This window comes from Aquila chrysaetos, chromosome 4 (genome assembly GCF_900496995.4).
Source record: "Aquila chrysaetos chrysaetos chromosome 4, bAquChr1.4, whole genome shotgun sequence".
NCBI classification, from domain to species: Eukaryota; Metazoa; Chordata; class Aves; order Accipitriformes; family Accipitridae; genus Aquila; species Aquila chrysaetos.
Genome location: NC_044007.1, coordinates 58,597,832 through 58,616,860, shown reverse-complemented (window position 1 = coordinate 58,616,860; position 19,029 = coordinate 58,597,832). Strand labels below are relative to the sequence as shown.

Below are 19,029 nucleotides of genomic sequence, written 5' to 3'. Positions count from 1 at the left end.
CTCGAGCGGGCCGGGGGACTCACCGGCGGCGGCAGCGGGCTGCCGGCTGGAAGCGCTCTTTCACTCGCGAAGCCCTGCCGGCGCCGCGTCCCGTCAGTCACGCTGGGACAGCAAACGGCTGGCAACGGCTCTGCGCCGTCTTGCGACCGGCTGAGGCGCCGCGGAGCAGCCCCCGGGCTACCTGAGGGAGGCTCTCCCCGCCCCCCCCCCAGCCGCCTCTTCCTCGCCCCCGCCGCCCCGTGACGTCACCCCAGGTGCTTCCCTCCTCCCCGAGGGCGTGGTCTCGGCCGCCCTCGGTGGGCGGGGCCAGGCCCGCGCATGCGCCTGGCACCGGCGGCAGCGGGACCCGTTGCGAGCGTATGTGCGCGCTCGCCGCTCCCGTGCGGTGGGCGGCGGGCGAGGGGTCGGGAGTTTGCCGGTCTCCGGACAGGCTCGCGCTCTGGCCGCCACCGCCATGGCCGCCATCGTCGAGCAGGAGTTCCAGGAGATCGACGCCACTAACGACTGGCAGGCGCGTTATCTGGTGAGAGAAGAGGCAAGCGGGCGGGGGGTGGGGGGGCGCCGCCGCCGGAGCGAGCGGAGGACGGGGAGAGCGCCGCGACCCGGCAGCGCCCGTTGCCGGTATGTGCCGCCTCAGCGGGGAGCGGAAGTCGCTGGGCCACAGACTCGTTTTCAGGTGCACGCAGCGAAACTGCGGGCAGGCGCCGCGCATGCTCGCCGGAGGCGGCCACCGCTTATCCCAGGGAGGGGCGGGCGGGGGGGTGGTTAGTGCGCAGGCGCTGCGGCGGTGCGCCTGCGCGGTGGGCGGCGGCGGGGGGTGTTGGCGGCGCGGTGCGCCTGCGCGGGCTCGGCGGCGGCCGGGACTCCTCCGCCGGCTGCGGGCGGCGGGGCGCGGAGGGCTTAACCGAGTGGGCCGATCCGAGCCGGGGGAGGGTGTTTTCCGCCGCGGTTTCCAGTCAGAGCGGAAAGTTATCGCCGATCCGTATCGATCCGGCCAAGGCTTGCTGTCGCCCCGGGTCCGCGGCTCTGCGCAGCGGTTCCTCAGGCTCTGGCTCAGCCTCCTCACCCGTCCGTTATCCGCTGCCTTCGCCCGCTTGGCGCCGGCAGCAGGCCTGCACGATCACCGCTCAGAAAGTACGCTGCTTGCCCTTTTTCTCTAGAAACAATGGGATTTGGAGCTTCCAACTATAGTCTTTGGGTCAGTCCCATAAAACAGACTTCGTGTGTAAGCTTGCAGTATGAGAGCAGTTATTTGAGCCAGTATGTGTTCTATAGTGCTCTCTGACAAGTGAGGAAAAGCAACCCAAAACGAAAGTTCTCTTTACTAACTTTAAGTTGTGCTTTTTCTCTGTTAGATTAGCGGCATATTGGATTTACGTGTACTTCAAATACATTACCTCTAGACACATGTATTATGGAACTAAAATGTTCGAATTTAACAGCGAATAGCAGAAATAAACTGTGCTAAGTGAATGAGATAAAAGTGTAAGGGAAGAATTCTGCAACCAGTATTTTTCATGAGGTAGGAAAGTACGCACACATATTACAGCTGGTATATCCAGACTGAACAAGTTAGCTTTCCCAAGTCATTTTAATGTTATTTAGTTGTACTCAGAGAAGTAAACTGAGGAGAAAATTATATATTAAGCTCTGCTAAACTTTTTATGCAGATTTTCTAATCTTACTACAGCTATGCTGTAAAATATTTTTTAATAAAGTCTTTTGTATTAGAATTTTATGTTTCCCCGATTTTGTAGATTTTGCAAACTCAGGATTTTTTCAGGGTACTTAACACATTTGTATTATGTTAAAACCAGGGAATACAGACCTGCTTAAAAACATAAAGAGAAAATAGCAAATGATGTTTCTAAATAGCACAAACTTGTAGAAAATACTCCAGTTGCTGACTCCTTGTTTTTATGCCGAGTTTTTGTTTAGAAAGGTATTTTCCTATGATATGGTGTTGTATAAGAAACATACATACTTGCCCTGAGAAGTGCAAGTTTCTGTGAAGAAAAAAAATTGGGTATTAAGGTCTCTTTATTCTTCTGGCTGAGACCAGTTTTGTATATTTGCCCTTCAGTTCCATGAATTTGCCAAGACTTGTGGTAAAATCCTGTGAAGCTTGGAATATTTATGCTGACTCCCGGAGCTCCTATCCAATCTGAATTAATGGCTGAATAAATAATACTGATTTTCACTTTTTTTTTTTTTTTTTCAGTGCAAGTTTTTCTAGTGTAATATGACTTGTATTACATCTGGCATCTGGTTTGTTTCTCCAACTTGTGATGGCTGGATTCTGTGTGGGGAAAACTGATTTTAGAACTAGTCATTAAACTTCCTTAGGTTTAACTCTTTCTAGCAAGCCCCCCCCCCCCCCCCCCCCCCCCCCCCGTAGTAGTGTTTCTAGCTGTTTTAATGTTTCTTGAGCAAATTACAGGTCTGTTTCTGTGGACAGAGGATGCCAGTGCTTTTAAAAACAAAATATGTTGCATCCTGTTATGGAGTAATACAAAATTTGCATTTCATGGGAACTTGGTTGTGAATGCCTGCCAGATGCATTTATTCAACATGCATGTGGTTGCTCCCAAAGCTTGTAAGCCATATAAGCTAGAGGAGAAGACAAGTTCCAGTGTGCTGTATCTAAATAAAAAAAACCTGATTGTCTAATAGAGGAAGAGATTTTTAAACAAATACGTAGAGCATTGATGCTTGACAGTTGCTGCTCCACATTGTGGTTTAGGTTCTTTACAGGTTGGCACTGTGCTTAAGTAATGTCATGCACCACATGCTAAAAAATGGAGCTTCCTTATGTATATTAGATTTCTACTGAAGTCCTTTTTGGCTAGGAATATATAGACTATTTAGGAAGTTTGAGAAGACAAAGAAGATAGTGGAAATATAGAGAAGATCAAAGAATGCTTAGTTGTAAAGAGAACTTTAAAGCTCTTTGTTGCTACATGTGATCATTATGTCCCATCCTTTAAAAACAAAAGGAGAATTCAAAGTAAAATATTGTTAATTCTGTATCGTACAACATGTCTGCTGAGATGGCATGAATGCAGAGATATAAAAGGATAGTTCAATTCATTGGAGGCTGCTCGTCAATAGCACTTTAGCTGTGTTTTCAGTTGTCTAGGTAAGGTAAATCTGTGTATCTTAGTGGAGTTGTGGAAAAGATACACTCAGAGGCAAAAAATTAGTAAAACTGAACATTCAGAATATGTGAGCAGTATGCTCCTTAAAAAAATAGCGTGTAAATGAGTATATGTGAATAGCTTCCAAATGCAGGTTATTGAAAGGTTTGTATTAATGCCTGGGGAGAAGCAGGCTGTGATTTCGTATGGATATCTGTGAGTCTAGAATTGTTCCTTCATATTGGGTCATGTTTAACTACAGCTATATGGGTTGAACCGTCAAACCACCAACAATAATCTTGTGGCTGTTAACAGTGGCCATAAAATCATTAACTAGTTCACTTACCTTTGGGGGGGATTTATGCTGCTAGTTGGTGTAAAGGAGCTAGCAGTATACTGCTGTTAGTTCTGTCTATCTGAGTCTCTTATTACTGTGGGAGATAATGTGCAAGTCTGAGGTAAACTGTGAGTATAATAAATAACTGGGTTTTTTTCCTCTTTGTTCCTGCTACACCTAATTGCGCTTATGTTAGTTTGGTGGTGTTAGCCAAGTGTGGGAAGATCTAAATGGCAACAGCTTGGCCAAGAATGAGACACACATTTTCTGAGTGAAAATAACACTAGGTGTACTAAGGTTGGTTTAAAAATGTTACTTATTAATAACCTTGATTAATTAATAAGCTTGAAAGTCTTACAATAGGATGTGTAGAACACTAACCTTAATCAGGTTACCAGCTATAAATAAATTGCTTTTTTGTCTTTTAAAGGAAATTCGACACAAATCCAGTGACTACCCTCACAGAGTTGCAAAATATCCAGAAAACAGAAATCGAAACAGATACAGAGATGTTAGTCCATGTAAGTATCTTTTCTGTAATTATTGCAGTAAACTTTCTAGACTTTTTACTTGCCCAATTTACTTTTAAACACTAAAAGTAACTAATTAATTTACTTTTAAACACTAAAAGTTACTAAAAGTAACTAATAAATCATGGTCATTGTAGAGTTTGTATTTTGTTTATTTCTGTAGGCGTGTGTCCTATGATAAACGTGTTTTTCATAATTCATACACAAATGTGTATAACAGAAGGGAGAAAAGTCTGCTGATTAAAGTCATTGTGCTGAATGGTGAATGAGAGATGATTGCAAATCATAGTTATTAGTATATAGGTGAATGTTTGTGAGCTGCAAAGTAATATTTTAAAGATATTTTTCTCATAAGGAAATTATTTGTTTAATATTGCTTTACCTGTCATTAAAATTAAAAAAATGAACATCTGCTGAGCACAGAAATTAAGTTAATAACCCTTGACTAACACAAACAGTTTCCTTTTGGGCTAAGTGATTCTGCACATTTATGCGATACTGTGTGGATAAATGTCACTTGATTTCTACTGTTGCTTTAAAGAACACTTGAGATTTCGTTATTTCTGTCTGTTTGGAAGAATGTATTCATGTAGTTGTTCTTTAATTTTCTCAGTGCAAGTAGATGTGGTATGGAGTGCTTTGTATTTTGCTAACAGCTGTAAAATGGTCTTTGTGACATAACGGTCTTACATCTCAGGTGAAGAGAGGTTTTCTTTACCAGCTTCTTTGCTACTGAGATGTTGTGGACTTTTTTTCAGCAGCATTTACTTTAGAAACTGTAATCCAAAATCATCATAAAAATACATGTGAGCAAAAGATAACCAATCTGTAGTTATAGCTGGTGAAAGCTATCATAAGTCACTTTCAAAAGGACTAGGAAAAAAATTTAGTAGAGCCTTAATTTCTCTACAAAGTATTGAAGTAGGAACAGGTTAAATGTTTGTGTGTTCGTTAGTATGAAGTTTCCCAGAGCACCAAAGGCTCATAAAAAGCCTTCCTGTTACTGGATCTACAATTTTTGAAGGGTTGCTGGTGTATTGGGGCTTTTTGTTTGAGAGCCTAATCTGAATACCTACTGTAAGATTTGGAGAAGTGCTGAACTCCTTGTTTCCAGCTGAAAGTTGTGGTAACAGCATGTGCATAGAACTTCTCAAAATTACGCAGAAAGGGTCTCGGATTGAGTCATGCTGGTCAGATGCAGTGCTGCTCCTTAGACTCCTGCCAGAATGCTAACTTGCACAGTGTATTCTCACCAAATGGATCCAGTCTGACTTAATGTTGAATCTCGGTACTGCACTCTGATGAAACTGAACTTAAGAGTTCAGTGCACAGCCTCTTTGCTGTGTCTGCATGGCATTCCCCACCACGGTCAGTTTGAGAAATGTACAGCTCCAAAGAAGACACCCCAAATTAGTCAAGGCTTACTAACTTCCCCTGTATGCTCAGCAATGGGGGACAGGCCTCTGCTGGACCTTTGTTGATCTATGCAGAGGTACTTACGTGTCCCAGGTTTGCTGTCCTGTTGCAGCACAGCATTAGGACCTTACCAGAGGTAAAGTACATCATGTTTTATTCACTTCCTGTTTCATACCTAGGTTGGGATGGGGGTGGTAAGAAGAGAAGGCAGGAAATTGGATTTGAACCCATGAGACCCAAGTTCTATTCCTGGGTCCAATATCCTATACAACTTCTGCAGCAGAAGCTGTATTCATGCATTTACCATTTCTCTTGCCCATGGATTTCATTTCTTAGGCACTACTGCAGAGAGAATGGCAGCTGACCTTCAATGTATTTGTGGTTTTTCTTTTCTTTTTAAAAAGAGTGTTTCTGAAATAAATAAATAAGACGACATTGTGTTATTTAAGTAGCATCTAATAATACCTGCAATAATATCTTAGAGGTGTGAGTTGTATTCATCTCCTGTAGTTTCTTGGACCTCAAAATTTTCCTTAATCATGGCATGCCTTTTACTATAGCGAAGAGCACCAAACACCTCGGCCTTCCTCATGGCAAAGCTTGCTTCTGAAATGCTCGTTTAGGCAGGAGGAAATTAATTATGTGATTGTATTAATCCCTGGACCCTGTGCAAAAGCAGAGAGACAGTTAGATAAAATCTAGTCTTGAAGTAGTAGCTGGGCTCAGGAAGGGGTTAGGGTATTACATGCTAGTTGACATGAAGTATAACGTGATGACTGAACTAAGATGGTGAACTTTGTGAGGCATGTCTCAGTTTTTAGCATTACGAAAGAAAGAAGGTTTGAATTGGGCCACCAAGATGGCCTGCAGAACTGGGCACTAAGGAGCAAGGCTGGATAAGGTGAACAGAGCAAAACACTGTATTTGAACTAATTCCTGTTTAATTTTACATTTGTGTGTTTTCAAATGTAACTCATTGTTTCTGTAAGAATGGTGAGAGCTGGGAGGAGAAAGAGACGTGGAAGGGAATATAGGGGAAATAACATTCCAAGATAGCAGTACCTAAATTTCAAAGCAGCTGGGGTAAAAGCTGTGTGGTGAACAAACCTAATCGTGGTGCATGTATGCAAGGAACTGGCATTGCAGAAAGGCAAGACAACTCAGTCTTACACAATCTTAACATCTCGGTCCTTCACTTTGCAAGTTTTACTGCTCTTTAACAGTGTTTAAATGAAAAAAGGGTAATAATACTAATATTCACTGATAGTCAAAGGCCTTCAGAACTAGCAGTTTTAAGATCTAGCTACTTAAACATATTGTAAGACATAATTTGATGAAAATGTTTTATTTCTCTATAGCAGTGAGAAAATCGTTTGTTAATCTAGATAGCGGCCAACCCCGTCTAAAATCTGAGGTGGTGTGTCTGCAAGAGGAAATGCAAAGATTATTCTGTCTTAAGGAAAAGATGTCAATTACAAGTGAAGGAAAAAGTGCTTTGGGTTGGTTGGCCAGCCCCATTTCAACCGTAATAGGCAGGACAGGTACACTGAAACCAATTTGTGTGTGTTACATACATTTCTAGGTAAAAGCTGATTTTCTGTTAGCTGAGAAAGGCTAATCATCTTTGCCCATTACAGTTGAGTTTCACATTGTCTTTAGTTTCGTAAATATTTTTGTTAGTGTTCAGTTCTGTTGGCTAAAGAGCTATAGTGTGTATAAGTTTGGTTGGGTAAAAGCCCTCAAGAGTTACTGCCTAGCCAAAAAAAACAGCAGTCTAGCAGTTTGGTATTAGTCTAGAATAGGGAGAGGAATATTTTGGCTATGTAGTGCTCTTGAAACAGGAAGTTAATCTGAAATAGGTTTGGTTTGACAGCCAGTCATTTCCTGACAGATGAAACCATTTCTCAGAAAACATTGTTAAGTGAGGCAAATAACTTGTGGGGTTATTATTCTTTATTGATAACTTTAATGAAATGCTAAGATTTCTGTTATTGCTTTCTTTCTAATTCTTATCCTTAGTTGATATCAGAGGAGTCTAGTGTCTCAGATCGACTGTAAACACCTTTAGAGATCTGCTTGCTGTGTTCCCAGATTTAGAAGGCAAGAAGGAAATCCCCTTGGCAAAATTGGCAGGGTTTTGTTTTTTGCTTTTGCTTTTGGAGGGTAGATGGGGGTTTACGCAGTTTTATCTTGAGCCTTCTTTTGTAATGTGATGTGTAGCCCAATATTTTAGGTCATCTGAACATTTTTTGCCTGATAGATCATGTTGCTGTTGGAGGATCTTGAGAGGTGGTGATTTCTCTTGTTTTGTTCCTGTGGCCATTAGTAGACTTTATGTTGGACCTTTCAACCATTGGCTTACAGTTGTCATAGCGTATATTCCAGGGAGAGAGGAACGTGAAGAGTATTGTGCTTTACAGGGAACAGAGTTGGAGCTGATGTGGGTGGTATTGCACATAGTGCTGATTAATTACCATTGCAAAAATGTTCCCTTTCTGTCCTGTGTTTAGAGTGTATGTGCTAAGAACAGGGAGATGTTCTGTCCAAAATAAGCCTACTGCAGTTTTTGTTGTCCGTATTAGAAGCTGACATTGATGAATTTTATGACGTTATCTAATGATTCTCTGAAACATCTTGTTACCAGAAACATGGTATAAATAAACTCAACATGCTGCTTTTGGAGGTACTTCTTTGTTTGGGGTTGGGGAAGAGGGGAATTTTATAGCACATACAACTTTATTGTATCTTAAGTTTTTTTTCACAGTCCTGCTTAAAAAGGTAAGGATCCTGTGGGGTAGTTATGCATATATTTCAGTAGGAACACATTTCAGTTATGAGCGAGGCCATGATTGATGTGGCATTCATTGTGTACAACCAGTGACACGGTGGGGAAAAGTCACTTTGCCTTTCCTTTGCCTTAGGCTACCTCTGAAACTTGAGACTGTAGGTCTAGTGACAGAGTATTGTAATTTGAATAATTTAGCAGCTCAGATAGACTAGATTTAGATTAGTGGAATGAAGGGGATTTGCTGGTAGGTGGGGAAAGGGTCAGACTGGGTCATTGGGATGGCTTATGGCTACATGTTTTGTTATGACTTTCTTTAATCCGCTAAGTAGCATTTCACCCTCCTTTGTTGTTAATAGCTGTATATTTGGGGAGCCAGAGAGATCTCTTGGATAAAAGAGAAATTTTAAGTTACACAGTGGTTTCACTTCTAGAAACACAGTTGTTTTCAAATAAAAACTTTTCATTAACCAACTGCAAGGACTGTGTGATGTAAAATGCCAAATGTTTCTTATCTCGGTTTTAACTGGATGTGTATTTTTCTTTTTAGCAAGGAGTGGGCAAATTGATGTGTAATGTGAAGTCTTGGCCTTATTTGAGACACCAGGAGTGGTGTTAGTGGTATCAGTTGGACAGGGTTTCACTTGAAGTGGGTGATGAGAACTTGCTTATCTCAGACAGGGTTGTTCTGGGAGTACTTTTCTTAGTGCAGGAGCCAGAATGAGAAGCATTTTTAAGGTTTCCACTTCCTTTTCAGGCTGCATAGTTTGTTGAAATAGGGGAATTAGCACTTCAGAAAATGAGTACTATATTTTAGCTGTTGTGGGCATGGCAACATTTAAGACAAATCTTTAAGATAAGATTTAAGATAGGTTTATCGTTCATATAAATCTGAAGTACTTTGTAACTGGAAATGATTTACATACGGGAAATATGTTACAGCTAACTTGCTGTCAAAAGTTGGCTTGCTTCATTTAATTCAGAAGAGCAAGCCAGGGCTTGAACGAGGTTTCTGGGTCATTGTGTCCTTTAGAAACCTTCTCCCTTGAAAGAAGGGAAATCAATATATTCTCGTGGCTTTCTTTGTCCTGTGGTGTGTTTGCCAGTGTATTTGTAGGATTGCCTCTTTAGTTAGGGAGGAGGAGGGAGGCTGACTGTGCATAGAATTAGTTGTTAAAGGGGCTTTAAAAAAACCTTTCAGAATTTTATTCATCATGTTTACAAAGCAGAATTTATAAGAAGGAAAAAATAAGGCTGAAAATGCGTGTAAGGATTACGGTAGAAAACCTCATTAGGGCCTTGGCAATTATCTCCTACTGGCAGCAATACTGCAGCTGCTGCTGGGTGATTAAACTGTTAACAGTGCTTGCTTACGTCATCTTTCCGAGAACACTAGTACCGGTATGTGTGATTTACTATAACAAGATCTTAAGTTTTTCCTGTTGGCAAATGACATGTAATATTTACAAAGGTCTTGATTTCTCTCCAGTAGAAACATTTCAGATAAAGTGACACATGAAAGGAAAAAGTAACACTTTCCTATCCAGACAAATAATACAAGGAGCTATGTTTTACTTTAAAATGCACATGTGTCTTAATTTTACTGAGACTTGGCTTTGATAATGTTTTTTTCATCATACAGATGTATCATAAATTATTTTAAGACTCCTGAAAGTCAAGATGGTGTTGCCTTACAGCTGGAATGCTAATGAAAACAGACTAAACCAGTAACTTTCTCATACTTTTATATTAAAAATAGGTTTTCCAGCATACTTCTGTTCTCTGCGTGTTTGTGTGTGACTGCATATAAAAGCTAGTAGCTAAAGGAGATAGCATAACAACCCCAAATCTCAGTCCTTTAAAAAAAAAAAAAGGTAATTTACTGCCAACTTCTCTCCTTGAATCCAGCAAGATCCTCTTTGACAGTTGCCAATAGCAGATAGATGAGGGAGAGTATAAAAGCAGATCAAGACCTGGTAAATGTACTTTTCCCAGGTTTCCGAACATATGGAAAGTATTTATAAAACCGTATGAGCAGCCCGTAGGACAAGAGTCTAATTCAGTAACTATTTTTTGATTCCCATCAGCTTTTTGCTTATCTGGGGTCATATTTGTGGATTTCTTAGATAAGCCTTGTGCTGTATAGACTGGCTGTGATATGGGGACTTAAACCTGAGTTCAGCTATCATAGCTGCCCTGAATGTGATACTTGGTAGTTGCTCATGTTAAAACTCATGGATTTTGTGCGTTTCCCAAGATGTTTGTCAAAAGGAAGTTAGCCTTTTGGTGTGGGGATGGGAGAGGAAAAAGGGGGCTGACATTTTAACAGCAGCTGTGCCATCAGTCTGCACCCTGAATGAGTTTTGTGGGTTAGACCAGGTGAACGTAGGTTAAAAACTGGCATTGCACCGAAATTCACTCTCAGCTCTGTTAGTTCCTTTATGGAATCTTTTCCATCTCTTGTGAAATGTGTTGAAGTCTCTTAAATTCATTTTAGTTTGCTATTTTTTTATTTACTCTTCTCATAAGCAGTCTGTCCAGTCAGTTGGATCTCATTTCCTGGCATGCAGTTGTGTACAAATCTTAAACTAAAAATGCTGTTTATTTAATACAGTTCTAATAAATGGCTGAAGGATTACTTACTGTGAACAAGTCTGATTACCTAACTGTCTCCTAGAGGGTGATAAATCAGATACTAAAAGGTTCTAGCAACAGCCACAGTGACTTTTTATTATGCAGTGTTTTAGTATGACAGTCTGATAATCTTTCTCGTATCAATGTTAGAATTTTAAATTTAGTCCTTTGCTTTCCTCTGCCATAAATAGGGGAATCTTCTGTCTTGCCTGTGTAATAGTGAGAGACTGAAGCTGCGTGATTAGATTAGGTTTCATTTAATTTAAATAGGTACATTTTTGCATATGCCCTTTCTTTTGTATTTTTAATTTGTATAGTATTAATAAATTACAGGGAAAATTAAATTGATCAAAGCTTGGTTTGAATTATTGCAAGTAGAAATTTTTTTATTATTATTATTTTTTTAGCTGTGCGAGTTTAACTTGATGATTCTCCCTCAACCTATGAAACTTCAGTTCACCAAAAACCTTGGAATCTGAACTTAAAGGATACCATGCAGTGGAGTGATCTGGTGTGATAGGAGAGAGTGCTGCCTGGTGTGGGTTATGGTGCTGTTTGTTGTGTTAAGGAAATGCAAGTGTTGAGGGATGACTGTGAGCATCTTTCAGCATGTGTGGGAGGGTTGTTTTGTTTGGTTGGGTTTTTTAAAGAAACTGGGCATTCCAGTTTTCTGAGCAGCTTCTATTAATAGCTGCCTGAAATTACTCTGATGGAATGCTGAGGGGAGAATGAGACAGGCAGTTATCAAAGGTACATGAGAAATTAGTTTCACGTATATTTGTAGTTTGCCATTTGGTTAGTACTGCAGAATTTATTTCTAATTGCTTGTCAGACCTAAACTTGCCTGTTAAACAGTATTCATCAAGATCAGTGCATCATTAATTCTTAATTTTCTTTGAATTTTAGATGATCATAGTCGTGTAAAACTGCAGAACACCGAGAATGACTATATCAATGCCAGCCTAGTGGTCATAGAAGAAGCCCAGAGATACTATATATTAACACAGGTGAGTAGTACCAATTACTAGGTTGTGATAGGGATTGAGAATCTGGGGGAGGGGGATTTGTACAGTTGTAATTTGTATTTGGATGGTTCCTTGTCTCTGTGAATTATATATATCTCATACTAACTGCCTGTTTGATCTAGTTGTGAACACATTATTTTGTATTTTAAGAAAAAGCTAAAGGGAATAGTTAAGTATGGATAATTTAATGCATAAAAAGCTTTTCACATATGTCTTGCTCTTTTCTTCAGTTCTTTTGGAAATAGGTTGCAACCATACCTTTACCCCTTATTTCATCTTGTACCTTCTGAGCATGCCTGCAGTAGCTTTTCTTTTAACAGCACAATAGTATTGACGCCCAAACAGAAACATCCCTTCCCTGAGTTCTTACTGTTTTGTTGTTTGTTTATGGTTTGTGGTTTTTTTTTTTGGTTTTTTTTTGTTTTTTTCCCCCCAAAAACCAAACAACTTTTAAGTATGGAATGATCTGTGCAGTGTGGTTACTTTCTTGTCTGTCATTTCTATCATTCTATTAATAATTTGTTTAAACTTCTCAGAGGAAGACTTTTTCCTGTTTCACACGGTGAAATACTGTGTTCAAAACACTGCTTTGCCTGTATGTTCTCACACCCATTTTTTTCTTTACTACACAGGGTCCACTACCTAATACATGTTGTCATTTTTGGCTAATGGTATGGCAACAACAAACAAAAGCAGTTGTCATGCTGAACAGAACTGTTGAAAAAGAATCGGTAAGTAATATTAGGCCTAAAGTGGTAGAGTAAGCCACATAATTTTAATACAGTTGAACAATGTTTGATTGTTATGTTAAAAGAACCAACAGACTTTCTCACTGGTGTACAACATAACATGTGTTTAATATAACATTAAAGTGATGAAGCTAAGACACAAAATTCAGTTTGGGGAAAACGGCATCTAATAAATGTACATCCAGAAAGGTGAAAGTAACATCCTGAGAAAGGAGGACGTACAGCTAGAAATAAGGTGGAGTAGAAGCAGTGTAAGATGCTCTAGAAGAAAATGGAAGATGGGAAAACAAGTTTGCATTAAAGTATCTTCAGATTATTTCTTCTAAATCTAACAGAGTAGTATATTTGTTATATAGTGATCTTGACTGTAACAATGAAGAAAAGCTGCTGCCCAGCAGCTGGCAAACTGATCTAGTTATTTTTGATTTGTTACAGCTGGTGTTACACATGCAGAATACATGAATCTTTTGTTACAATGTAGTTTTTCTGCTAATGTGCCTAAAACCACTGCGAATTTTAGTTATAAATGCATATCATTTGAGATTTATGGTTTTTCTTCAGAGTAGATTTGTTAGTGAAAAAGATCTGAGTAGTCCATTAAAAAGTCACTTACTTTCTCATGCAGAAATTTTCCTACAGAACGTTTGAGTGCAGGGCAAGAGGAGTAAAGGACAAGGGACAGTGTTGCATTGCTTTGTTAGTGCATCCTTTTGTTTCACTAGAATCTTCCAGTATTCAGCAAGCCTTGGGAAGACTGATGTGTTACATCAGTTATATAAATGTGCAGGTGTGCACATCAGAAATGGAGGAGGGAAATGTTGTTGAAGTAGCTGAGTAAAGATCTCTGTTCACTGCAGAGAACTAGAGGGGGCAGAGGGAGAAGGGTTAAGGTATATCTTAAAACATGCTAGCCCTGTGATGAAAGAAAGCATAAACAGATAAAACTGGAATGGATAATACCCATTGAAACAGTTGTAACTTGGCTGTAAACGTTACGGAATTTGAGAATCCCTCAGATTGGGAGCAGGTACTTGAGTCTACTTTATTGAATAATGGGGTCTCAGAATGGGCTCATGCAAAGCCCAAGATACTAGGATACTTAACCAGATTTTTCTTTTTTTTTTTTGTTTTTCCTCTCTCCTTTTTTTAAAAAAATAAAATAGGTGAAGTGTGCACAATACTGGCCAACAAAAGAAGAGGAAGTTATGACATTCAGTGAAACAGGTTTCCGTGTGAGGCTAGTATCCGAAGACATCAAATCCTATTACACAGTACATCTACTGCAATTAGAAAATATCAACGTAAGCTTTTCTCAGTCTGTAGAGCTCATATTCCTGGGCTTAAGTATATAATGAAAACTGTTTAGCATATTGTCACTACAGGTTTGATTGAGCTTTTACACTGAAAATTTTAATGCACTTTGCTTCTGATAATGTTGAAGATGTATGTGTGGCGTATAAGCAAGTGAGTTAGACCTGAATTAATCTATACATTAAAAGAGATAACAGCTTCAGCATTTTTAGATTTATATTTTCCATTTGGCAGTACCTTAACAAGCTGAATTGTAATTGATGGTAGCGGTGATTGTAAGAGGAGCTGTAAGAAATACCCTAAAAGGAGGAACCTAGGAGTTGAAAATTCTGATTTCTTTTGAATATCAGAAATCAGACTCAGTAATTACTGTTTTTTTAATGAAACTTTAGTTTTCCATATAAATCAGTCCAGCTATCTAAGTTTTTGGGGGGAGGGCTGATTACCACCTGTAGATAGGTAACTTTATCTCCTCTTGCTTACCTCCCCTTTTGCTCCACAGGACCAACCATCCTTTTCTCTTAAAAATTAGAGCACTTTGACAATTTAATCAAGTTAAGCTCAAAAAAATTGTTCCTGGCCTGAGCTTGGGTTGGAATTTGCTGCTTCTGTTTCAGAGCTGAAGACAGGATTGAAGAGCTTGTCTGTTTGTTCCAGCTATGTCTTGTAAGATATTCTCTCTCCCTATAAACCTTGCCTTATATTAATTGAAAGTGCTAGTATGGCAAGTTTTATTCAAGATTGTCTTGTCAGTGGATTTGGGAAAGCAAAGCTTGAAGATGTTCCTTTGCATGTTGTTTTATACAACTAAAGATTGATATGTTTGGTCAAAATTATTTGAATTTATAGTAACTATTAATGGTACTTTGAGATAATGTTTGTTAATTTGAAACCTCCCTCACAAGACCAACGTGGTAACACTTGGTATGTTGTTCCTCAGTCTATTGAATGTAAGAAGAGCTTTATGAAAATCTGTCCCACTGACCTGAAGAATTTCTGTTTAGTTGTTTGTTTATTGACAGCAAAGGCAAAGAAAAGAGCAGTGTTTGCAAGTTAGAGCCTGAGAAAGTATAACTCTCCTTTTTGGAAAGCTGAGGCAAGTTTTCCTAACTACTGAAAAGGCTTCTTCGCAGCATTGTCTGGCTGATGTTGGCCCCTAATCTTAAACTTCCTATTTTCAAAGGATGCAATTTTCATGATATGTGTATGTTTGGATGTAACATTAGCTGGAAAATGCAGAAATCCCTTGAGGAACAGCACAACGTATACTATAGTAGGCTTTTGAGTTGGAGCTATTTAGCACTTAAATTTCTGGGTTTGCTTTGGACTGGTAATGCAGGCCCATCAGCACTGTACAGTGTTTCTTGTATGTCATGTAAATCAGTTTCACAAATACTTAGCAAACTTACTGTATTGAATTTTTATTTTAATGCCATAGCGCTCCTGTAATGCTCCACGAATATTAACTCCAAAAAATATTTTTTTATGTAAAATAGCTACAAGTAGAACATACTTGGTTACTCAAACAGAAAAACTACATAGTTCTAGAATAACACTGCAAATCTTAAGTGCAGCCTTCTTTAAGAATTTGATAATTATACCAGAAAACTTTGGGAACTGAGTATTCACAGTAACTTGCAAATGTGATCTTAACTATGTTTATACAAGTTATTCTGGAGGGATCTTTGGTGGAGGCAGAGTAGTAAGACATTTACCCACTTGACGCCTGGAATATAAGGTGACTCGTGAACAAAATACACTCTGAATTCCGAGAATACTTAAGAGAATTTAGTATTTCCTTGAAAACAGAACTAGAATTGTCTTTATAATACAAGCATTCTGAACTCAAGTCAATTTGTGTTACTGCAACAAATCTCTCTAATACATGAGCAAAATACATGTATGGAGAGTAAACTGCGTTTAAGGTTGTTACCTGTGAAAGAACCTCTGAGTATTCAGTTGGTTTTGGTGGTGGTGGTTTTCTTTTGTTTTGTTAAAGAGCAGTTAGAAGTACAGGTGGGGTTGGGAGCGGGCAGGCCATGTTTGTTTTTTAGGATTAGATAAGACATTTGGTGGTTTGATTTGTTTATATCTGTTAAAGGCAGTTTATTTTTGCTGTTGCAGCTAGTGTAGTCCAATAAAGCTTTGGAGAGGAGATCGTGTTTATTGGTATCTTTCCAAAATTTTTGAAAATATTTCTAATGTGCTTTTTCTTGCTGGTGATTATTGTGGAATTTCCTTATTTTTTGCCTGACCCAGTCTGCATCTTAGAATATAGTAATTTGAAGCTGCGTTTCCACCATGGTTCACTGCGTATCCTCCATCATTTTGTTGGTGTCAATTGTCAGCTCTTCTGGAAGCTGGCCACTGCTTTCTGCTGTAATTGCTCAGGTTCAGAACTCTCCTTGAGAAAAGACTGACTGTGAAGGCTTCCACAAACCCTTGCCTCTTGGAAAATAAGGGTAGAAGGAAAATACCGTGCTCATGTTAAAAATTTGTAATCATTTATGTGAGAAGCTATTGCATGTCTGTGATTTGAAGCAAAGTCTCCCAGTATACTGGAGAAGTGATAGGTGTTTGAGAGCCTTTTGTTAAACCTGTAAAATAACCTTACTGGATGGGGTTGCTAAGTTTTGTGACCTTATTATGGGAGAATTGTTAGATATTGACAGCTGACTTCTGGAAGACTCCACCACCTTGTGTTGAGTATGTATTTTTATATTATTCTTTATTGCTGCTTTTAGCTTTCCTTGTCACAGGTATAGGTACTGGTCTTCACAGAAAGAAAACTTTTGTTTTCTGATGTGGCAACCCAGATAGCCTGGAGAAAGATACAGTGTGACGCATAACCAATGCTTATAAGCAAAACCCCACTGTTGATACTGGGGAATTCTGGGAAGCAATGGGAGGGCAAATGAGCTTCAGTACTTGAGGGAAACCAGGGACTGACGGTGAGGAAATGGAGCAGTGGAAAGGAATTGAAATTGCTGGAGGAACCTTGATGAATGTGTCTCAGGCTGAGTTCCTAGGAATAAGAATAAAGCAGCCAAAGGAGAGGTTTGCAAAGAAAATATTTGCTGGAGGAGAAAGGCCTAGTAGAAATGAACTAGACTTGATGTGACCCTGGTGGTATGATGCTTTAGAGTAAGGACCATTAATAAACCCTGAGTGGAATCTTGAGTCCTCTGCAAATAGCAAATATCTGGAAAAACCCATTAGCAAAATGGATTCTCGACTTAGTACCAAGCCTCTGTGTGGCCATTGCTGTCAGATTAAGGTGACACAAGACTGCTTAGTGGCCCTCACTATCTGATCCTGTGGATGAACCAGGAAGAGTCAGTGTAGTTCAAGAAGATAAGATTTGCTTTGCTGCTAGTTTACAATGTCCAAAATGTTAAAGGTACTGAGAAGATCTTTTGTTTGTGGAGGCAAGCAATCTAATGGCAGGCGATGTTCTGGGATCTAGTGGTATCTCTGTATATGGATGTGTATATGTATGTAATTCCTATAGTGTTTTGAGGGGATTTCTGAGACATGGCATACATTTGCTTTTAAACTTGTGGGATGTCTTCATATCACTTTTGTCAAACTGCAACAGGGATTAATTTTGGTCTTCATGACCACAGGAATAAGACTGAGGTGTTAGGAAAGGTATTGGTGTCAGGAAAGGAGAACCCAGACTCACTTGAATGTCAAGTGTTTTGCAGATTCAGTGGGCATAGCTATTACCATGTTGACTTGCAGGATAGGCACTAGTTATTAAAAAAACCCACAATGCTTGTGATGATTATTTGGCACCATTATCCTCATTGCCATTTTTATGTAGACTTTGACAATCATTTTGCCAAGCATTAGAATGAACAAATAGAAGAGGTTGTGGTAAAAGTTGATTTAAGATTTTGAATTTCAGTGCTTAGAATATTGCCTTTACAGCATGCCTTCTCATTTTTATATGATCAAATTAGTTGTTAATGCACTTAAGGCATGATTGTTAAATACAGGACCACTATGGGGTTGTACATGTATTTTACACCTTCATAAGTTAGACCATTTTGGTAGCCCTTAAACTATGAAACGAAGGCTTTTATAAGGAGTGTGTGAAATTTGACAGACCAGCATTTTTCTGTCTTCACCTGTTTTACTTGACACTGAAGGCATCAACTTCCTTTGAGCATTTTGGTAGTATTTTATTTATGTTCATACTCTGGGGTGATGGAACAACCTAAAGTTTTTCTAAGATTTTTGTATGGTTTTGTTTTGAGTGATTGGATAGTCACTGGAAAAAGGGTATGACAAGGCTTGTTTTGATGAAAGTTTGTTTAATGACATTATATTCTTTTTCTGCTGAAGTCCTCATGTGGATGTCTGCTTGTAACCTGGAGCATGGCTTGTGGTTTGATCATCCTTTCATTATGCTGTTAGTGTTGGCAGCAGTCAGTGGAGGACTGTGCAGTGTGGTGGTAACTTTCTGAGTTTATCAGGTTTAGCTATGTTGGTTATTTACTGAAAGCTTATCCCTGTAGTTTGTGAAACTTTCACTAGAATGGTTTTGTTATAGACGCTCGTGACAAATTGGAGGAGCCAATTTGTATTAAATAAAAGATCGAATTTATTAGCAAGCGATAAAAGAGCAAAACAGCGCTGGGCGGCCGGGGAGACAGTGCTCCGCCACAAGCTCGCACTCAAACAGGGGAAGAGCCTCTTTATTTATACAGTCTTTTTAGTCCCTGATACGTGATGGCTGGCTGGTATCTTCGGTATCTTGTGCCATCAGGTGTTAAGTGGTCGTAATTTGCCTTCTGGTGGTTGTTGGGATGAAGGCCGAAGTTTTCCTCAGCTGTTCTTTAGGTGACTCAAGTCCCATTCATGCTCTGTAAACGTCTCTCTACATATGCTAATCATCGGTACTCATGGTCTTAGATAAGTGAAGAATATCCCTACCCCCACATGCGATTTCATGAACAAAGTTAACCCGTTCATTACAATCCCCCCTTTTCTATTTTATCCTGATTTTGTTCATTAAATCGATCTAATACTTCTTTTGCCCGCCCGAGGATAGGATTAATTCCTTTATCCTTTATTTGTTTATATTGTTTTCGTAACAG

At 39.5% G+C, this 19,029-nt stretch overlaps 1 protein-coding gene across 4 annotated transcripts in view; it reads left to right on the top strand.

Annotated features, from left to right (window-relative positions):
• Positions 1 to 312: 312 nt before the first annotated feature.
• Positions 313 to 19,029, top strand: part of PTPN2 (protein tyrosine phosphatase non-receptor type 2) — a 40,294-nt gene continuing 21,577 nt past the window's right edge. For 3 of the 4 annotated variants that reach the window (XM_030012784.2, XM_030012783.2, XM_041123200.1), the window contains exons 1-5: positions 313 to 523; positions 3,905 to 3,995; positions 11,746 to 11,846; positions 12,497 to 12,595; positions 13,777 to 13,914. In XM_030012784.2, the coding sequence (XP_029868644.1) occupies positions 455 to 523; positions 3,905 to 3,995; positions 11,746 to 11,846; positions 12,497 to 12,595; positions 13,777 to 13,914 (498 nt within the window). In that variant the 5' untranslated portion in view covers positions 313 to 454. Of the gene's footprint in view, positions 524 to 1,150; positions 1,199 to 3,904; positions 3,996 to 11,745; positions 11,847 to 12,496; positions 12,596 to 13,776; positions 13,915 to 19,029 lie in introns of those variants that run through there. The other variant, XM_041123201.1, reaches the window with a different exon arrangement.